Genomic DNA, 21,927 nt, shown 5'->3' with positions numbered 1-21,927 from the left:
TCTTCTACTGTATTATCGGTGCACATTTCTGAATATTTTTTTTCTGATGTTCATGAACTTCTGATGACATGTGAGATGAATTTCCAGCAGGCAGGTGAAGCCCTCGTCGATCACGACTCCAGTCCCATTCAGACCCAGTGTTCGAGATGAAGGCAACAGAGGAATGAGAATGTGAACTTGAAAAAGTCAATGATGTCATGGGTGGAGTATCACAGCCCCCCAAGCTGGCCGCTTCTGCTTCACGAGCGTTCCACACCCATTCTGCAGTGACAGGCCGGTTTGCTGGAGCAAAGCTACAGATATTTAAGACAGACGCAGTAGATCGACAGCATCCCGGATGCCACCTCCACCTCCACCACAGCCGCACTGGGAGGGGAACACATCCCACTATTTACATCCACTCACCACTCTGACTGTCAGCACCAATCCGCCGCTTCGCTCCCACGACGACCTGCCAGTGAGCAGGTTCGAGCAGACGGCGGCTTTTAAGTACTTGTCCGCCCGTAGATGCAGCCGGCGGGGCCCGTATTGGATCACATCATCCGCCCTCCCAGTCCGGCTCCGTGCTCGCTGCTGGCGGCCAGGCTGCACTTCCTCTTGACGCCGGCGTGGCGCTGTGGTGATGCATCACAACCAGCCTATCAGAGGCCAGGGGAGAGCACGCATGCGTCCAATGTCATCATAATAAACGGGTAATATTTTGCAATTCGGATAATGAATTCACACCTCATATAAAATGACGTCATTATGTGGTCATCTTGCGTTCTAAATGTAACCCGACTGCAAATATCCAGAGCAGTAGAATTTAAAAAAGGCAGGAAAACATTTACAAATGGAAATAAAACGGATTATGATAAAGTTTTTAACCACGGAGAGCAATTCTTAGATCTGAAAGCGTGGCAAATCTTTATGTAAACAAGTAACATGTGATTGTAATACGAACAGATTTCTTCTACATCTACAGCAAACGCATACATTTCTTTTAGTTTGGTGAAATCTGATCCTCCACTCATGTAATAATATTGCGATACTTCAGACCAACTTAACAGAAAAATGAGAGCAACTATGCTGCATCTGATTCTTACATATGAAACACAACTTAGATTTCAGCGAGCTAAAAGGGTTTGGAATACATCTCTGATGAAAGCATCACAATAACTGTATTAAATAGCTTCACTTTATTAAGATCCACCATAGTGCAACTTACTTTGGTACAAGGATTTGTAACAAGCTCTTAAATGGAAGACACAGATTTCACATTTCATGATGAAATGTTGCCATGGACAGGATTTTTAGGTCCAGTCATGATGATGATCAGTTCAAGCAGGTGGGATTATTGAATACCGCTCCATTAACCCAGGCAGGTAACACCTGGATCATGTTACACCAGGCATGGGCACAATTTTTTTAAAGGCCTTTCGGAAAGTACTTGACACATACTATGGTTCACTCACTCATGGTTCTTCTTCCAGCCCACATTAAAATACTAAGACAGAACACAACATTTAAAAAATATGTGTTTCCAAAGAATTATGTAAAATAAGACACTTCACAAGCCCAACTGTACAGAGAAATTGAAAAAAGAAAACTCTCAGTAATACATTCATTTGCTCAGACAGACTATTCAGCCCCGACAGTCCAATGGCAGCCTCCATCTGTGCCTCTGGGGTACAGGTGAAAGGGCACAGCGGTCAGAATGTTGGACCCACACACATTTCCAGTACTCCAGGAGTGAGGCAGGAAGGGGACAGTGAGAGTGTGACCAGCGGACAGAGCGACAGATCCGGCCACAGATGAGACATTGTCAGATGGCAGGAAGCAAGGAGAAGAATGAATGGAGCGCAACAGTGCATCTTTAGCTGCAGGAGAGAAGAGACATCTGTTGTCACGACGTCAGTGCTGGGTCATTACAGACATGAATGACAGTGTCATCCTCAGATCATGACATAACAGACCAGGCGTGTTCACACTTACTGCCAGTCACGTTCAGCAACATCTGCGCTTGCTTGTTTCCTACTTGAGCCGCTTGTTTGTAGAACTCGACGGCTGTTCTTGGATTCTGCTGGACCCCAAAGCCACTCTCATAGCACTGACCCAACAACAGCAGAGCAGCGCTATCCTAATTGAAAAAAAAAACAAAAACAAAAAACAAGGTTATAGCAGGGTAACATCAGGAGTGAGCAGGAAAATGCTTTGCTGACACTGAAAGCAATATCGTTTTCAAGCAGCCACACCTCTGGTGAGGGCACAGTTATTGTCAGTATGATGGGAACAATGTGGAACAATCCAGAACACTCACTCGGCTCTGCGCTGCCATCTGCAGGTAGCGGACAGACTTGCACTCATCTTTCACTGGCTCCTGGGAGTAGACTGACGCCAGACACACCTGAGCCTGGAGATGAGAAGTCGTTTAAGTGCACATAGATACTCTGCACTAAATTGATTTTGTAAACCAATTCTGAGATAAGAGTCTATGTCAAATAAGTTGTTTAAAAAAACTTGGGAGACCCATGTCAACATCTTGTTCTCCCACCTTTGTGAGCCCAGCTGAAGAAGCCTTTTCCAGAAATCCAATCGCAGTGTTGAGTTCTCCTAAACTTTGGTGCCCTCTGCTCTGGAGGAGCAACTTTGCATAGCGGTACTGAGCCTGACTGTGGCCTCCCACCGCTGCCTTCTTGTAATACTGCAGAGCCTGGGAGACAAAGCAGGTTACCGTGGAGGGTTAATAGTCCTCAGACTCATACTATAATGGCCAGTCCAGATGAGGACAGAGCTGCATTTGATTCATCAACAGATGAAGATGGCTTTTAATTATTTACCTTCTCTCCATCACTGCAAACCCCTCTGCCTTTTTCGTAACAGACCGCGGTGTTAAACTGAGCTTTACAGTAGCCCTGCTGAGCTGCTGCGTAAAAACAAAGGAAGGCTTCCTCGTAGTTTCCGCTCTTAGCTTGTTCCAGACCTGAGGCCAACAAAAAAAAACATGTTCAGGATGAAACCATATCAAAAGTCTTCTGCCTGACATTTTATTACCAATGATGTTCAGTACGAGAGGAACGCCTGTGTTTCCCACATGCCCGAGGTTCAAAGCTGCAGCATTGAGCTTCTCTTCTGTTGACTCCTACACAGATATGAGCAGGGTGAAGCGTTTACTGTGCTGTGCAGTCAGACACCAGACAGAATTGATGACTGTGATCACCATCTACCTTCTGTTGAGAACTTATTGACTCTGCATTCTCTTGCTCACTATCATTCTGCAGTGGAAACGATGCTAGCAGCTCGGATTCATCTGAGCCAAAAATAAAAATAAAACATTAAACTCATTATCAAGATTGCTTTTTTTTTTTTTTTTATGTCTCCAAAGGAAACATGACTCTGTTCATTTATGTAGTATGGAACTGTTCACTGCAATGTGTCAGGTGTTTCGGTCAATCAGACTATGATAATTCAAAAAGAATAACATCATAAATTCAGATAGGTCCAAAAGATGCTAAAAAACTTGTGGCTAATTCAAGTTTTGATCAGTCCAACATTTCACTATTTTCTCAAGCAAGCCAAGACAGAACAAAACAATGGCAGCTAACAGAAATAAAGCACACAAACAACAGTGTGAAACACTTTTGTTATGAAAACATTCAGTTAAATATTAAAGAATTTCTCTCACTAAACCAACTCTTACCATTGTCATGACAATTGTAATGCAGAGGCTGACAGACTGACCTGGAAGAAGAGGCTCAGGTGTGAGCTCTGCCTGGTGGTCAGTGATGTCAGTTAACAGATGATGCTCCGCACTGCTGCTCTCGGTGCTCTCATCATTAATACCAGTGCTGTGATCTTGACTCTGCAGAAACAACGAGCTTCTTGTTCTGGGTAAAACATTCCTTGACACTGTAAAAAAAAAAAAAAAAAAAAAAGAACATACAGCTCACATTATTAAACAAAAGCTGACTGTGGTTAGCCAAATGTATCGTTCATCATATGAATAAGGAGTTGTACTTGCTCCACAGACTCACAGATTTCAAAGAGGATGCGGTATCCACACTTCTGTAATGTGTTAGATTGTGTTTGGGTCACAGATACGGGACTGGGTTCAGATCCCGGAGTGAACTGAGAATGAATCCTCCTGCAGATCTGCATGAACAACACTGCTGCAGCGCCCTTCAGAACAAAGACAACAGTCAGTTTAATCAGACAGTTCGATGTAACTCAATTAGCAGTGGACATTTCTGGTCCCTCAATTTGAAGATGAAAAGTGCAAAATAGCCATTTGTTTTGGAGGGTTAAGTTACAGGGGAGAGGCAGGAGGAAGCATTATAGGAATTAGAAGTTGCCACAAGGATAGAGACACTAATGTGTGTGCGTTCTTCTCCCATCTTTGTGAGAACCTGTAGTTTTTAAATCAATTGAATGAGGCGCGTGTATGTGCGTGTGCGTGTCTTGGCTTCTGAAAATTACGTACGAAGAGTGTCGTTGAACGATTTTATAGGCGGAGTTGGAGTTTACATTGACACCACCGGGTGGCGCTGTAACTCCATTTATGTTCCATCAAAGGAGCAGTAGGTGGTGCTACTATGAAAACACGCTTCAAATGTTCTTTTATTATTCAAAAAGCACTGCTTTTTGTCATTTCAAATCAAATGCAGACTGGTAAAAGTGTGTGACTAAAAAGACAAACTTTATTTACATTACCAATATCCATCATGGCATGTTTTTAGTGAGATATTTTGGACGTTCTGTTCACAAGGGTGATATTCTTAGGACAAAACTTTAAAGTTAAACGCTTTAATAAGTGATTATATGTCAACAGGAACACGTTTTGTATTTGACAAACTATTCTACATGGAGAGCTGATAGAGACCAAACTTATATTATTATTATTATTATCATTATATTATGTTACATACCCATCCAACTGCATCCAGGGCAGTGTATCGTGGCAGCTCACTGTGGTCAAACTGAAATGCTCTCCACTTCTTTCTCCTCCTTTCATCCTCTTCTCTCTGAGAGCTGAGGAAGAAAAGTAGGCAGTCGCATTTAAATAAGACACATGAAAACACGTACACCTATAGAAGCAAGCGGGAAAGTCACATGTGCATTAATAGTTCACTTCAAGTACAATAAATCCCAGCTGGATATACATCATTCTGCAATACAATGTACAAAAAATGACTCGTCGCAGAGCTTTGTTGGAAAATGAACTCAGCATCTGCGCCTGGGAGCTGAGGGGTTATTTTTAGGTTCAATTATCACCAAACCTTTATTACTACAAGAAACAAATTCTATTAAAAAAAAACAAAACAATTCGAGCACAGAATGAAAACATTTAAGACAATAAAAACACCTGTCACTTTGTAGTTCAGGATCAATGGAAGTCAGCACAAAGAACAAAAGAGTAAAGGAACAATCTGAAAGTAAACCACAGAGCTCATATGAGCCAAAATTGTGAATGATTTTCAGTCTCTTTAAATATTCAAGACTTGAATATTGAACCGCAGAAGATAATTAAGGACCTGACAATTTTAATGTTCGATTTAAATCATTTGTTGACAGTCCCTTACACTTAATAATATATTATTCAATTGATATTGATATTCAATATTTGAACTGCTGAATGTCTTATCATCCATTGCCTTTTTTTTTAATTTCACAAATAATTTATACTACAAAAATTACAAGACATGGAATTTTAAGTTCAATATTAGGCCCCAAGCTTCCATTTTGTCAATCCACAAACTGTTGAACCAGTGCTCAGAGACGGTTGTGCTGCTGCTTGCTGAGCTTTGAAACAAAACTACACCATCATCAGTGACCTTGTTTGTTGTCCACCTCGTTCAAGTTAGATACACTTGAGGAGTGAAAACAACAAATAGCTCCACTCATTTTCTCAAAGTGAAACGACAACGGAGAGCTTTCAGAGCTTTTCAAGTTGATGTTCAGGTCAGGGGGCTCTTAAGTGATAATTTGCCTTCAGAAGAGCAGAGCTGCGATGATGACAGATGGCGTCTCAGTGGCGTCTCTCACTCCTCTGTTACGAATACGTTTGGCAAAGATGAGGAAAAACTGTATTTTCATGCTGCCTATTTGAACTGTGGAAAAGGTGAAGAGCACTTCTGAGTCCAGAAATCCACATGTACGTGACACTTAGGAAGAGGACATCTTGTCTCTCAGACGAATCAGTCAGAACAATCCGAGCTGTTTGTTTGAGGTGCGCAATCCCATCTCAATTTCCTAGACAAGTGAGATCGTAAATGTAAGAGGACAATAACTACCTGCCGTCTGAGGAGTGCCGAGAGGTGGTGAGTGCCGACGACGAGTTGATGAACTCGTCCTCCACATGGTGGCTCTGAGTCAGCCGCAGTGAAGGATTAGCATGACATCGATGCAGAACTGAGACCACACAAAAACACATATCAGGCTGGAGCACCACTGCGAGCGATAGGTTCAACATAAATGTGAAAAAGGAATAATGTGGATGTGTGTGTTGGTCAGTATGCATGTGCAACTACATACAGTGGTACATCGGTTTTCGAACAGCCCGGAATTCAAACAAATTGGAGATTTTTTTGCTTCGGATTTCTAACGAAAATCCAGAACTGGAAAAAACATAACGTGCGCGGACCGATCAGCTGACCCACGACGTGCTTTGTTATTGTGTATAACGCAGCCACTGCATGCAGACGTGTCCCGTTAGCTACATTTACTGACTGTTTTTTCTTCATATTGAGGTGTAAAACCTTTCCTGTCTCCACACTGGACCGTGGTAGAGCGTCACAGGGGAGGCGCTCGCACTCCACACCTCAGAGGCTGGAGTGCGCACTCCAGGGTTTTATGTCTTGTTGTCGGCTGGAGCTCAGACAAGGATGAGGTGAGTCTGGGACAGAGCGTGACTTGGTTTATGACTTTGTCACAGCCAAACTGCACAGAAGCGCACATTCAGAGCTGGACACGCACCGGGCACCTCTTCACTTCTGGAGAGACGTCACTCACTCGGCAACCCCTCCCACATGCAGCGGCCACACACATAGAGGAACAGCCACCTGCAGCAGACACTCTACATTCACTCCTACAAAAGACTATTTTAAGGCTTGGAACGAATTATTTCTTTTCCCATTCATTGTAATGGGAAAAATCGATTCAGATTCCGAACAAATGACTTCTCGAACAGCTGTCTGGAACGGATTGTGGTCGAGCTGAGGTACCACTGTACATAAAAACAGGGGATATGGAGCAAATCAAGATGTCCAACAGGCAAAACATAAAATCAGAATGAGGCTGTGCAATTATCACATAATTACAATCAAAATGCAACCAGTTTGTGTGTGTTTGTGTGTGACAGGGTGGATGAGAAAATAAATTATTAAACTTTATAAAAAAAGCTGTTTAGTGCGCAGTCAAAGCCATAATAACTAAAAAAACACACACTAAAGTAACAGTCAAAGACACATTTGTGTGATACTACTGATCTTAGGTTTTACTCATCTTTAGGCAGAGGTCATTACAGTTTAACTTGTGTTTCTGTGCGTGTAACTGCAACCTATAACTGCAGTCATCAAGGCAAATTGACAAACAGCAACAAAGACAGCCCTGTGTGGAGAGTTCTATTTATATCAGGCATGCCATTGCTTTAACATGTGTCATTACTTGATCTACTTTTCAGTGTTTTTCCCTTCGCTCATCTCGACACATTACAGGTACTACTGACCACTGCAGACACCGCTAAAGTGCTGCAGCAGAAGGTGCCGTACGTAAGTGGTCACAACAGACAACTGAGTTGTATAGAAGTAAAGAGTGCATATTGCAGGTCGATATTAAACAGAATCTGGTGTCTATGGACGAACTAAGGAGCAGTCGAATTACATGCAATAATACGGTTCAAACGTTTAAGAATGAACCCACAACAACAACGATACACCTGATGTATTGCTGCTATTTGACAGGCGAACCAATCCACTTCGTATTTAAACGTACATGCTATCCAAAGGTTTCACTATGTGTTTTTCAGAGAGGACAATAACTCGTTTGGAGGTCACGAAAGCGAATCTCGACTCACCTCGGCCGACAAACCCTTGAACTCTCCACATGGTCGCTTCTTTTTCACAGTTTCAGGCCCGAGAAGCGACCTATCCCGATTTCAGCTCCATTTGAGAAGATGGTGAGACTCGGAACAAACCTAGAGTTTGTCCAAGTGACGTCGCAGCAGAGCTGATTCGGTTTTTAATTGTAAATAGAAGCAGTCACGCGCTGTGACGCTGACGAAACGACCCGGAAGTTCTGTTGACGAAGCAATATAGCGGCGCAGCGTGCATCGCCTCCACGTGGTTGAATTGTGAAACTACAGCAAACAATAGAAACCACCATCGAGAATTGTTCATATAGTTGATGGTGCAGCCTCTCAACAAGACGGTTGCAGATTCGAGGAAGGTCAAGCTCTTGGTTTCGAGTCGTGAAGGTTTGCAGCGGTTTGTTGGCTGCAAGTGTGTGAGTAGTGTTAATTCTACATTCACATATAAAACGCTTTTCATCGCCAACATAGGGAACATTTTCAAATATCAGGAAAATGAACGTGAAAGCCTGAAGGTGCATGTTAACTGAGTTGTCATAACTCAAAAAAACATTTTGTTAATATTAACATCATATGTCTACTTCCAGATGCTTCCAGAATTTTTAAATAACTGAAAATGATGTTATACTGTGGCCATTGTTAATGGTTTTAAAATGAATCTGATGTATGACTATGAAAATAAATAAATTCAAAATAGTGTAATGTAACTGTCTACTTAAACAATTTGAAGATTATTCACTCTAGGAGCCGTGCTATAAAATACAGTAAATTATCAATGAATGTTGTATATTAATGTACTGTGTGGAGATCTATTTCATTGTATCATGTCTTAACTTGAATGATCTCTTCCCGTTTCGATCATGGACTCCAGTCATCTTTTTATCCTCCAGGGTCAAACAGCTGTGGACTCCCGCTGGATTTATTTTCTTAGCTGTGCATGCTGGTGCGTCCAAAGTTCAAGGTTATGTGCGGGTGTTTCTTATCTAGTCACAGGCTTTGACTATCCTCTGGAGGTGCTGCTGGAGGTGAATTTAGGATTACAGAAGATTTGCTCAAAGCACTGTCTCCCTCACTGGTGCTTTAGGTTCTGTTTGTCTTGAGGCACACTCCAGTCCCTTCATAATGTAGTAGAGAATAAGACATGAAAAATACTTAAAGAGTAAAAACAATAATCCACCGTGACAAGATTTTCAGTTGGGATTTTTGTGTAAGATTGTGTATTGTAAAATTGTAAATGTCCCCCCTGCCCCACATTGTGAGAGAGAATGGGTGAGAAAGGTCAAATTTGTGTAGTAAAGAAGAGAAAGGGGGGTTGGAGGTATTAAGGGGGGGCGTCTCACCCCTTCCCTCTCGCCCACTATATTCTCTCCCTCTGGTCTCCTTGGTCACACATCTTCACACACAAACACTGACGACGGCTTCGTCCCGCTATGGCCTCCACCCCAGAGGAGAACTCTCCGGTCCAGGCCACAATAGCGACCCAGCAGCCTGACATGGACTCTAGCATAGAACCCGGCTCAGCAGAACCTCCTGAGCCCAGCACAACCCAGTGTGATGGTGAACATGAGGAGGAAGTGAAGTGTATCCCAGGGCAAGAAACTGAAGGAGGTGAGAGTGTGGACCCTGAGTGGGTGGAAGAGAGGTTCAGGATTGACAGGAAGAAGCTGGAGAACATGCTGTATGGTGAGTGGTTTTAACTTTGCCCGGCAATGTGCTTCTGCTACCTGTGTTTTTGATTTAAAACGCTGAAAATGTTACACTAGATGGACATTTGTGGGGTCTCTTACAAACTGGAGGCACAAAGGAGTCTACAACAGATCACATGTTGACAGCCATCCACTCACACGCATCTACAGTTGTCATCTACCCCCGTATGTGGGAGGAAAGCTGAGTGCCAGGAGAGCCAAACTCTACACAGAGTTGTTGGACTGAACCCGAGTTGACTCCAGCTGCAGTACTACCATTCACTTCTCTTCATATCGCAGCTATCTCAATGACATCTCCAGCTTCTCTACACCACTGCTGAAACCACCTTAAAAAAAACTTTTTTTGGGGGCCAGTGCCACTGTGATTTATGACCCGCAGTCGTGTGCATTCATACGTATTGTTGCCATTATCACCACGTCTGGAGAGTCGGAGAAGCTGCAGCTGTACGTTATCGCAGCCTGGCAGGTTTATGACGAATGGCTCCGTCCTGGTACCGTGAGCTCTTTTGTGACTTGTGTGACTTCAGCACATCAGGACTGATGTTTGCCCGCGTGTCCTCACAATCCCCGTCTCTGCGAATGACAGCTGGGTCCGTCTCTGGGGTCACTCGGTTCAGTGTAAAGTTTGATACCGATGCATTTCACTTATAATATCACTTATTTGCCTGACATCTCAGAATCACTTTATCAAGATTTTTTGTGTATCTTTTGCAGCCATTAGTCAATAAGTTTGTCAGATATTGCTTTGACTATTTTTCTCTTATTTTTTACTCACCATGGTGCTAAATTAATGAGGCTATCATTTAAATATACCAGCATTTTAATGTCAGGTTCATTTTTTTGTTCAGTGAATGTTTGTTAATAGAGGATTTTTTTTTGTCACAAAACTTTGCTCTGGTCAGATAAACACCAAATTTGTTCACATCCAGTTTGACGTTTTCAGTAAGTGGGGGGTCTGTGTGAGTCACTAAATGCCATCACTGTTATTGGTCTCCAGGATAATTTGTGGTTTCTGCCCTCTTCTTTTGGACCCACTCTCCACCCTAAACTGTTCTGGTTCCATTCCTCAACCCTGACTAGTGTTGCCCATAGTGATGGGGGGGTTGGAGGCTTCAGGGCTTGTACCCTGTAAATGTCACCACTGAGAGATGGCCTTTTAAAATGTCTTTGTGCTTCAGCAGACACTTTGTTCTTCTTGTTTGAGCAGTTTGACTCATTTCAATTTGGGATCAGTGTTGTTGACATGAACACCGCACGTTTCATTTAAATGTTTGTCTTTGTTCTGCTTTCCAGCCCCCAAACATGAGGGCACTGAAACTGGCGAGGAGTTTTTCGAGAGAGTAAGCATAGCTCTTCTCATTAAACTCAATTTGCTGCTGAAGATGAGTGTTTTAACGTTTTCGCTTTTGTTGCGGCGCGTCACTGATTAGAGGGTTTATGAGGCAATAATTACTCTCTTTGTAATGCAGATCTGGCCTCTGTATTCCAGCACTGTTTCTCTGTGTGTCAGCCGGTAATGACAGGTGTATTTCCCGGCACTTCCTTCACAATTATCACTGTCCCCATTGTTGGTGCTCAACAGGTGATGAAAGAAACCGACACGCGGGTGAAATGGCCTTCAAAGTTGAAGATTGGAGCAAAGTCGAAGAAAGGTGACAAGTGAAACTCCCACTGTGGCAAATCACCCATTTACTCAAACTGTTTATTCCTTCCAGACCCACATGTGAAGGTGGAAGGGAAAAAATCGAATGTTCTGGAGGCCAAAAGGAAGATACTCGACATCCTGGAAACAAGGGTGAGATGTTTCAATCATTTACACTGCTGCAGTATGGCACACTCTTGATCCATCTGTTGGTTAGTGTAACTCAGAAACAGATTCTCATTGTTGATAAATTATTTGAAGGATTCTTTACTCTTTGAGGAGGCAGAGCTGCAGCTCAAGCTCCCTTTCCTCCTTCCTCCTTGTGTATGGCCACTACTGCCACCTGCTGTCCCTTTCAGCCTATTGCTATCAACAATATTTTAAATGCTAAAAAGGCATTTGTTGAACCATATTATACGATTTTGAGCCTTTCCAGTCGCTTTTTATAATTCCATCATATGATGTTCCTTTACTGCAAAACTGAAAGTGTTTGCATCTTATTCCCTAATAAAAAACAACCTTAAACATGATTCTTCCTGATGACACACATTCCGTTTGAAGGCATATGTACGGTTTTATATATTAAGACTTTAAGAGATCAGTCGTGAACGCGCTGCAGTTTTTCATCAACAGTTTCCTTGCAGGTCAACAAAGTGACTCTTAAAATGGACGTCGCGTACACAGAACACTCCCATGTCATTGGTAAAGGCGGTGGCAACATCAAGAAGGTGATGGAGGTCACTTCCTGCCACATTCACTTCCCGGACTCCAACCGGCACAACGCTGCAGGAGAGAAAAGCAACCAGGTATTAGTGAGAGAAAAAAAAAACGGGTGAAAGCAGTGTGACCGTTCTTTGAACACACCTCCATCTTGAACAGGTTTCTATAGCTGGACCTGTCGAGGGGGTGGAGGAGGCCAGGAGGCGGATCAGAGTGAGTGCATATATTTGTCTCAGGGAAACACGATTTCTTCTGTCAGAGACCAACAATACAATTGACAGAACGTCTGACACAATCAAGCACAAATTCTCTGCTTTTGTGTCCCTTAAATGTCCTTCTCACTCTCTTTATAACTCAGGACTTGCAGCCTCTGGCTTTGACCTTTGACCTTCCAGTCTCCCTGGCTCCCCAACCCTTACCAGACGCCGGCTCGCCGTTGATTCAGCAGGTTGTGCAAACCTTCGGGGTCAGTGTGACCTTCAGATCAGCGCCTCCTCCTCAGCAGACACAGCCATCCCTCTATGGAAGCTGCTGCACCGTTTGGGGATTGCAGGGGAACACAGATCTGGTCAAGGTGAGACTGGAATTGGAACGTACCCTTGGACTGTGCATCCCGGAATACCGACCATAGGCAGACCTACAGCTGGTTTAAGCAGTATAACGTTTGAGATGTGGGTGGTGAAATTGGGATCTAAACTCATTTAGCACAAAAATATTTCCTGGATCCGGATCTCCACTCTCACTTCACAGAAAGCAACCTGCATTTTGATGGAGCTGCTCTTAGGGTCAGAGGTCACGGGGGCTGTCGTGAGCAGCCAGCTGGACGTCACCTCGCAACAGCACCTCTTCCTCCTGGGGCAAAATGGAGCCCACTTCATGAGCGTCATGCACCAGACGCAGACCCAGATCGTTCTGCCGGACCTCAGAGCTCCACAAAACCCTCCATCCCTGCTCATACAGGGAAGTCCAGACGGAGTGTGTCTGGCCCGGCAGCAGCTGATGGTGAGTTAGTGAGGCTTCTGAAGAGACAACACTTTGTGATTTAACAATGTATTCAAAATAACTGTCATGGATTGAATGAAACAATTGAAGAAGCATCACAGACTATTTAGAATAACACTTTTCTACTGAGGATCTTTTATGAGAAATACCAAAATGGAATTTATTCAAACATCCGGAGGGGCTGGTGTGTGTGTGTCTGCATCCAGGACTGTCTGCCGGTGTGTTTGATGTTTGACATGCGTGAAGACGCTGCGGCGGATCCTGGTGCACTGGCTCAGATGATGCAAAACCTGGGAGTTTTCATTAGCGTCAAGCCAAAAGTGAAACAGACCAACAAGGTATGAGTTTGTGCAACATTTGTGTCTCTTTTTTTTTTAGCTGTCACTTTCAAACTCACTTCGTCTAACCACAGGTTCGAGGGAAAAGAAATACCCTCTAGGATTGTTGTCTGGATAACTTCTTATTTTGTGCTCTGATGACCATGATGGCGATGTGGTGTTAAATTCTTTGTTTATTCTTCAGTCTGTGGTGGTAAAAGGTCTGGAGCGAAACATCCTCTGCCTTTACGAGGCCCGCCGTCAACTGCTGCGGTTGAATACTTGTGAATCCACCAAGGTAACCAGAATGACCTTTGACCCCACGCCAGCCGGCAGCGAGCTGACCAACTACTGGCTCAACATGCTGCTGCAGCAGCTGCGTCTCTCCGAACAGGGTGAGCCTCCACACAAAAGGGTCTGTGTTGACCGTCAAATATTGGCTGAAATACAAATCAGCCCTTCATCTGGGGTTAGAATGTTTATAACTCTGGTCCTTTATTTTAAGGCCACGCAAACACTCCTGCTGCCGAAGCGTCGAGTGCGCCGAAACCTCGTCCTCTACCTCCACCGGGCCTCAGTGCCCCACCAGAAGAGGGGAGGGCAGGAGTGAAGGGAGCTGATAACCGACAGCTGGGGAAGGTGATTATTGCCTCGTGTCCCTAAGCATCAAAACAGATCATTCGAATCTCTCCACGCTTGACTGATTTGTCTATAATTTAAAGCCTCCGCATGACTTGAGTATCGACTGGTGGGAGGTGACTTCTGTTTAAAAAGAGTTGGTTGTTTTAAGAAGTGTGACCAGGAAGACATTAACAACTGGAGATCAATGTCCATCATTTTGTGGCATAAAACAAAAAAAAACACATTTTTATTTACATATTTATTTTATTATATTATTGCTATTTTTACTTGTATGTAGATTGGTTTTTAATATAGGTTTATCATTTTCAAATATTTTTATTTTATAACATGTCATATAATAGTCTAAGTTCTTATTAATTTCCCCCCAACTCTCCTTGTGTTTCTACTGTTTGTCTGTTCCACCCAAGTACGCTCATTGTTTGTCTCATTTTTCAGTAATAATCTTCATGGGTTTATATAGTTCTCACATATCCCTAAAATAAATTAAGGCTAGAAATAGTTTTTGATTTTCCAAAAACATATTGTAGTAATATTTATTTATATTCAAACTCCTAATATGTTGTTATATAATATCTTTCTTTTTTGAACACATTAACCTAAATCATTCACCATTAACAGGTCTAACAAACATATTCTAAATTAATTGTAAAATGAATTTATGTATAACCTGAAACACACAAAAAACAAGACTTCATGCTTCTTTTTGTAGATTCTGGAAAGCGAGGACCAATCCGGCCAGTCAGAGGATGAGAATTCTGTCCCAGTACTCACATCATCTGACGACTGTAACGCAGAGAAAATGGGCAGACTGGGGCTGGCGGGGAGGAGGGGGAGCCTTCAGGGTCCGGAATTTACTAAAGTCTTCAGTCTGGGTCGCCGCCATTCGACTGGTCAGGCTTTAACATACAGGTGAGCGATTGAAAACTCTTATTTGAAATGTATAAGGAGCACAATTAGGTGGCAGGCTAACCCTACATACATACTTCGTATGTAGGTTGGTGACTTCACACGCACTTCCACTTTCCACCCCCAGGTTGCAGTTGTTTTAGTATGCAGGCAACTGACAACAGTAGTGCAGTCTATAACTTAGTACAGGCAATTCACCTCCGTCTGACAGAATTACAGTTGTGTGGCTCTGAGTTCAGGCCGATGATTTACATTGTCGATAGCACATCAGCGTCATTACCGAACGTCTGTAAAAGCCTTCTGCTGCTGTTGCTTTGGGAAAAGCGTCATTCATCATTCTTTACCCTGTGAATTCTTCGCCGTGTCCGAACGGGACAGAGTGCTGAATGCAGAGCCGGAGCGGGTGAGGAGCGAGCGGAGGAACAGTCTGAGGAGGGACATGTTGATGGGTCAGGAGTCTTGCGGCGACTCCTCCAAAGATGAGGTGAGCTAATTGCTTTGGTCTCTTCCGTCACGCTTTGACTCCTGTATTGACTCCCTGAATGCTAAAGAGCAAGGTCATCCTTTCAGAGACGGAGGAGACAAGCTTATGCACATAAAAGTGAAAGATAATAAAGTCCTGTTTACAATTTTCCACCCATCAATGACAGCCAGATGGAAAGTGGCAGGTACATTTCTGCTGTGTAAACCATCGATCTGCGCACCCCTCAGCCTGATGAGATCTCACATGATGAATTGATTTTCATGTTTGCTGGCTTACACACTTGTTTGTCAAATTCCCACCCTGCTCGCGGGATTAACAAGTTTACCCCGGCGACTGCTGTTCCATGAGCGTGTTTGCTCCTGCTGTGAATTAGGTCTCACCTGCCTGTCCTCTGTGGCCAGAGAGACGGGGAAATAATTGAATTTCAGGCATTATTTACCTTTCCTCTGTTTATTTGTGTGTCTAGGATCATGACTATGAGAAGAAGAAACTGCTGGCAACAAGAGGTGAGCATTTTTGCCCAGTCTGAATATGATGCTGTGAACCTTCATTCTAAAAAGCCTCCAGAAGACCTCAGAAATGTGTGGTTCATAATGTGACCCAAGAGCGGAGACAGTCGATAAAGAATAATAATAATAAAAGGAATAATAATAAACCAATGAGCAAAAAATCCACATCAGTCGACCAGGCCATGGATCAGAGACCAGACTCGCTCAAAAACAAGATTTGGATGGCGCTGTCTCGGGAGATCTGATAATCTGGCGGCGTGCTCTGGGTGGAGACACGGCTCAGTCCAACTCTGACAAACAAGGGAGCACAAATACGATCCAAAAAAGTGGAACAACTAAAATAAATATCGATCTATTTGGGTTCAGAAGACTGAGCTGCGAGACCTAGACCTCCCAGGCTGCCTGCCTGTCCAAGGGGAAATATATTAATTTAAATGGCTGGTGCACCACATCAGGTTGGCATCCAAGAGGCATTCTGACGAGTCGGGATGTTGGCTGAGGTCTCTTGGTTTTACAGCAGTTTCGGCTGATCCAATGGTCGACAAAGCAAAGCATTACCTTCATGCGTCACCTACCGCGTGAGAATGGATCACAGAGTCTAACTTCACTCTCCACTGTCTGCAAGTCATCTTTTCCACTTAAATGCAATGGCACATTTCTGCCTCGAGCAGAGATGGAGTTTGAGCGTCGAGCCCATTTCAACGTCGCTCGCTGCCAAGCTACTTGATGAACGGGGCCCGTTACGAGCTGCACGCTGCCAAAGGTATAATAGAGTTGCACTGGCATTCCCACTCCATCCTCGGAGGACGGGTCCACGTGTTTCACACGTGCATGCTGTCACACAGCGGTGAATGTGTCGGTGGAAGCTCACCTCTCTAAGCTCATCTGTCCACCAGAGTGAGAGATGCTAGGCAGACTGCTGGCCAAATGGTACTTAATTCCCTCAGTGTTGTTTTATGGGCTTATGAATTAGCTGTTTGAATGAGCCATCTGCCTCACAGTCATTAGGAGACCCATATGCAGATGTATAAATGGGACATTTATTTCAGAAAATACTCACAAATGAAGACCCACTGGTTGATCTCTGCTGACTCTGAAGTACTGCTACAATTTCCGTTGCATGTCCACTTGGGAATGATCTACTTTAAGAACATGGCTATTGACAAAGTATGAGACAGTAAAGCGAACATGTCTGTTTCTGACGGACTGTAGCAGTGCCAGAGTGAAGTAGGAGAGGCAGCTCTGGCTGCCCAACTACATGATATTATTCTGTTCTGTCTATGAGTGCCACTGTAATTAAAAACAACAAGGCTGTGCATAATTATCAGTCTGAAACCAAAGAGAGTGACGGCAAGCGTCATGTGCTTTTGTAAGGAGTGTATTACTGTGGCTCTGGAAGCAGGGTAATTGTAGGTGTGGAGGTAAGTGACTGGCAGTAAGTTAGCATGAAGCATATTGACGCTACTTTACAATACATGCAGCAGAGTCTTTCAAAAGCAGCGGTTGTGAGTACATTACATCTGACTTGACTCCAAATACATTTCAAGTAGTGAGGTGTTGATGAGGTTTCATGAAACAGTGGCTTCATTTTCAACATGCCTTAAATACACGACTGTTTACAAGCCGCTGACAGTCGGATCAGACTTTAGTCAGCCATCTTTTTTTCTGTGACGTTCAGCGATGCAGAGGAAGCCGGTTGTCACGGAGGTGCGGAAGCCCACAGACACCTGGAGTGGCCTTGGCTTCTCAAAGTCCATGCCTGCCGAGGCTGTCAAGGAGCTGCGCAACATCAGCCGGCGCAGCTACAAACCGTACCTCAGCACCACCCAAGGACAGGTGGGATCGGCTCTTTCATTCTGTGTTTTTCGGCCTTTGTCAAGTCGCGGCACCCTTGGTTCACTGAAAAAATCCTGGGGCACACCACCAAAGGAGCACTTTTGTGCTTAAAGTCCTAGAGAATATCCTTATTCATTTGTGAAAAACTGTAGCTACTGACACTCAGTTGTCATTTTGCCAGGCTATTTGCAGAAACAAATTGCAGAAAATGTATGTATGTTTCACATGCGTCCAGAAAGGGGTGGGCAATATGACAAAATATATCATAATTTATTTACTTACTTTAAATAACCTTCAATTTTATCCCTTCTCTTTTGCCTGATCTCATTGTAGTTTTGAGTTTCCAGACAACTTGCTTCATAAAAACAACGATTCTTTCTCTCTTCACACTTTGGAGCGCATTTATTTTGTTGTGCGTTTAGTTTTTCGCCAACTTTTAAAACACAAAGCAAACTTTGGCAGTCCATGAGTATGTCACGTTAGCCGTTAGCTCTGTTAGCTCTGCGATGCAGACAGTCTTTGGCGTTGCGGGTGCGACAAGGATCCCTCCCTCCCTCCCTCCGTGGTTCTGTGGTGAAAGTGCGTGGTCAAGTTAGAGGCGCATCAGCTTTAAAAACAGCAGGAAGTTGCGCATGTGAGCGGCTTCTTGGCTGTGTGTGTGTGGGAAGAGGAGCGCGGCGCACCACAGCAGCGCTGCTTTGACTGACGGACAGATCAACACACTGGAGCTCTGCAGCATAGTGGATAGAAAGAATGTCAGCGAATCCATGTGATCGCCTCACCTTGGTTGCTGGTCAACACCTTCTAATTGTTGTGATTGAATGTCATCATATCGCCCACCTCTGTCTCTGGACACATGAGGAGAAACTGGATCATTTTCCCACGGCACACCTGACACTATCTCAGGGCACACGAGTGTTGAAAACGCTGCTTTAACTGAACCTTCTTTGAACGAGTGCTCTGTTGACACTACGTAATAGAGTTGAGCTTGCAGCCTCTTGTGTAGACCAGACCAACCAAACAGAGTGCAGAGTGTTCATCCGGCTGTGTGGCAAGAGCTGCCAATTGATTCACTCAATTACCTGCAGCCTGATTCCGTTGCTTTGGTCAACTCCGCCACTCACTGTGTCGAGTTTACCTGAGCGGTTTCAGCTCATTTGCTGAGCTCTTTAACGGCCTCCCGAAGAGCTGTAGTCAGGAGTCGCTGAAGGGAAAACGCTGGCTCATTGAGTTTAATAAGAGCGAAGAGTTTCTCCTCTGATTTTCATCTTCCACCATGTCGAGAGAGAGGAAGCAAGCCAGGCGTGTTAGCACTAGTGATGCACTACACTTGGCGATATTTGACACCTGGTGAGTTTGAGGAACAATAATTGTATTGATATTTTGTCTCCCTGGTTTCAGTCATGGGCCTCACAAAGTGGAAAGATGTGCAGCGGCAGCGACTCGGAGAACTGGAGAGAAAGACGTGGCTCCACACTGTCGTCTTTTCCAACCTCCTCCACGTCTTCATCCTCCTCTTCTTCCTCTCCATCCACACCGCCGTCAAATTTCTCCTCCTCCATGTCAGCCTTTCCAGCATTTGCTACAAACCGAGGCCGGAGCGACAAAAACTGTGAGCGTTGTTGAAATGAAGATGTTAAGTTATGCTTTTAGAGGCATTATTGAATGTTGTATGTTGAATTGTATTTCAGCCGAGAACGGCGGCGGCTATTATGAAGAGGTCAGCTCATCACGGAGGACGTCAGTTTGCAGCCAGAGAAGCCCCTCCCCTCAGATGACAGATGACGACCTTCCTGACCTTCTCAACCAGCTGGGACTGATAAAGTACATCGACGTGTTTGATGAGCAAGAGGTACAAACAAGACATGGTATACACAGCTGGCTGAGCAACAGGAGCCGTTCTCAAAAATGCTTTGTCAAAGATTTAATAGGGTTTTATTTTGAATATGCGGTTGTGGAAAACGAAAAAAAAAAAAAAAAAAAAAAAAAAAATATATATATATATATATATATATATATATATATATATATATATATATATATATATATATATATGAATGTGAAAAAGAAAAAATATATATAAGAGAATGTAAAAATTCTAATAAAAACAAAAAAGGAATGGTAATAATATTTAAATACCATTTCCAACGTTTCAGTTCAGTCTGACTGTGTTACATTTTTTTTAAGTTTTGTTTTGTTTCTTTTGTTTTTCCAGTAATTTCTTTCATTTTATCCACTCACATAAAAGAAATCTTTTATGTGATTTGCTTTAGATTAAAATGAAATGTATTAAGATTTAGATTTAATGGACAAATTACAAAAATAACCAGATGTTTGTGGTGGATTGGATTTGACTGCAAGCTGATGATAATAGTGTGACTCCAGGTTTATCATCATCTACATCATGTTGTTTCCCCTGACACCACGAGCTTTCAGTCAAGTCACCCTATCCAACTCTGCTGCTCCAGATCGACTACCAGACTTTCCTCACACTCTCCGATGACGATCTGAAGGAGGTCGGCGTCGCCACATTTGGAGCCAGACGCAAGATGTTGCTGGCGATTGCAGGTGACAATCACATCTCCTACACGACCTCCATCTGTCGGGGCGGTAGGTGGTCCAGGCCCTCAGGCTGCTGGGGAATCTCAAACCTATTTATCTTCCTCTCCAGACCTAAACAAGAGCAAGAGGAGGCTGTCGGACACGCCGGCTGTGAAGTCTGGATATCTGGAGGGGGGAGCTAGTGGGAGACTTCCTCGCATCGTCGACATGGAGATTGCATCGCTGAGTAATCGCTGGTGAAGTGTTTTGACCACGGCAATGAAACTTTAACTGGTTTTACTGAGACTTGCCCGTGTTCGGTGTTTTTTGCTTTGCTTATTAAAATGATCTCTCACAGCACGCAGCATTAAAACGACAGAGGTTGTTCGACCTCTGAAGAAACCGTAAACTGAACACTGTACTTCTCTCCTGTGGGATCGTTCGAGTGCCTTGTCTGGTGCAACATTTCACTTTGACCGTGTTGACCTCAAGTATGCAAGTGTAAATACAATCGTTTTGGGATCATGACAAATAAAATGTTGACAAATCATTTTCCGGCTGGGTCTCTCTGTCACTAAATTATTTATTTCTCACGTTTTCATATAAGGAGAAAAAAGTACACATATCACACACTGACGCATTGTACGGATAAGAACTCTATTTGTAGTCATAAATGGTCCCTAGATAGAAAATTTCAGACTCTGCTTGTTTATTACTGGTTTATTAACAATCTTTTACTCAAACATTTCTTTTTTTCTATGTTTGTTCATATTATGACTTACCTTATTATCTTATCTTATTCGTATCTTATTAAGGAGAACGTCTTTAAACATTTTACTGCACTTTTTGTGGAAACCAGACGCAGGGTTTTACACGATGAGTTGATCACAGCTTTTGCGGTGAAACTACAAATGGCTTTTCTTCAGGTGCAGGAGTGGCGGTATTTTCTGCCTCTTTTGGCAACTTATTACGCTCTACTCATTGAGATTAGAGCGCTCTACTTATTACGCTCTACTCATGAGGTAGAGCGTACTTATTACGCTCTACCTCGTTTTATTTTTCACTTTGCTGATATTATTTCTGTTTATTTTAAGCCTTAAAAAAATCCTGCTTTATTTTAACTGTATTTATCAGGAACTACTTACTTATTACATGGTAATTATAATGTATACACATCTGAATAATTTTATATCATCCTCATTTCTAGCTGAGAAGAATCACTGATCTGTTACTCTTCCTGTGTCTTATCTAAAGATTATTCCCGACTTAGATCCCAAGTTATTTTGACAGGTCCCTATAAACGATGAGAAGTGTCCACCAGGGGGCGGTGTTATCCCACAACGTACCGAAGACGCCTTATTTCGGTGTTCTATGTGTGCGAATATATTTTTAAAAAGGAAAATAAACGTGCAAAATTGGACAGTTTTTTTTTTTTTTTTGTACTCGCATCATGAGAGTTTGGAGCAAGCCAAGCGCCACTTCAGCATCTGTTGTTCTTCAGGAATTGTCTGTGTTTAATTTATTCATGACGGAATTTCATTCGACAGTTTAGAGCTACCA

The 21,927-nt window shown here is 43.3% G+C and overlaps 3 protein-coding genes across 6 annotated transcripts in view; 1 reads left to right on the top strand and 2 right to left on the bottom strand.

Annotated features, from left to right (window-relative positions):
• Nucleotides 1-580, bottom strand: part of LOC128767104 (amyloid beta precursor protein binding family B member 2) — a 34,905-nt gene extending 34,325 nt beyond the window's left edge. For both annotated transcript variants that reach the window (XM_053878832.1, XM_053878833.1), the window contains exon 1: nt 406-580. The gene's annotated coding sequence lies outside the window, so the exon portion shown is untranslated. The remainder of the gene's footprint in view (nt 1-405) is intronic.
• A 583-nt stretch (nt 581-1,163) lies between these two features.
• Nucleotides 1,164-8,279, bottom strand: dele1 (DAP3 binding cell death enhancer 1). The gene is made up of 12 exons (XM_053879921.1): nt 8,051-8,279; nt 6,270-6,387; nt 4,905-5,007; nt 4,014-4,158; nt 3,721-3,888; nt 3,207-3,289; nt 3,034-3,121; nt 2,820-2,962; nt 2,534-2,692; nt 2,300-2,392; nt 1,975-2,119; nt 1,164-1,859 (listed from the first exon to the last, which is right to left on the bottom strand). Exons 1-12 carry the CDS (start codon nt 8,079-8,081, stop codon nt 1,621-1,623), a joined length of 1,515 nt encoding a protein of 504 aa, XP_053735896.1. The 5' UTR covers nt 8,082-8,279; the 3' UTR covers nt 1,164-1,620.
• bicc2 (bicaudal C homolog 2) lies at nt 7,646-20,902 on the top strand. Of its 3 annotated transcripts, none has more exons than XM_053879918.1 (20): nt 7,646-8,478; nt 8,953-9,745; nt 11,062-11,108; nt 11,351-11,420; nt 11,484-11,563; nt 12,055-12,216; nt 12,290-12,343; nt 12,489-12,704; nt 12,881-13,132; nt 13,339-13,470; nt 13,655-13,844; nt 13,955-14,088; nt 14,801-15,000; nt 15,376-15,481; nt 15,948-15,987; nt 17,669-17,826; nt 19,228-19,438; nt 19,518-19,678; nt 20,295-20,394; nt 20,498-20,902. In XM_053879918.1, the coding sequence occupies exons 2-20, from the start codon at nt 9,493-9,495 to the stop codon at nt 20,626-20,628; spliced, it is 2,697 nt and encodes an 898-aa protein (XP_053735893.1). In that variant the 5' UTR covers nt 7,646-8,478; nt 8,953-9,492; the 3' UTR covers nt 20,629-20,902. The 3 variants fall into 3 exon arrangements, with proteins under 3 accessions (XP_053735893.1, XP_053735892.1, XP_053735894.1); XM_053879919.1 differs by having other exon boundaries at nt 7,682-7,745; nt 8,003-9,745; XM_053879917.1 differs by having other exon boundaries at nt 7,646-9,745.
• The last annotated feature ends 1,025 nt before the right edge of the window (nt 20,903-21,927 follow it).

This window comes from Synchiropus splendidus, chromosome 11, assembly GCF_027744825.2.
Source record: "Synchiropus splendidus isolate RoL2022-P1 chromosome 11, RoL_Sspl_1.0, whole genome shotgun sequence".
NCBI classification, from domain to species: domain Eukaryota; kingdom Metazoa; phylum Chordata; class Actinopteri; order Syngnathiformes; family Callionymidae; genus Synchiropus; species Synchiropus splendidus.
Note: the sequence above shows the minus strand (reverse complement) of the source record. Positions and strands in the feature narration are given on the sequence as shown.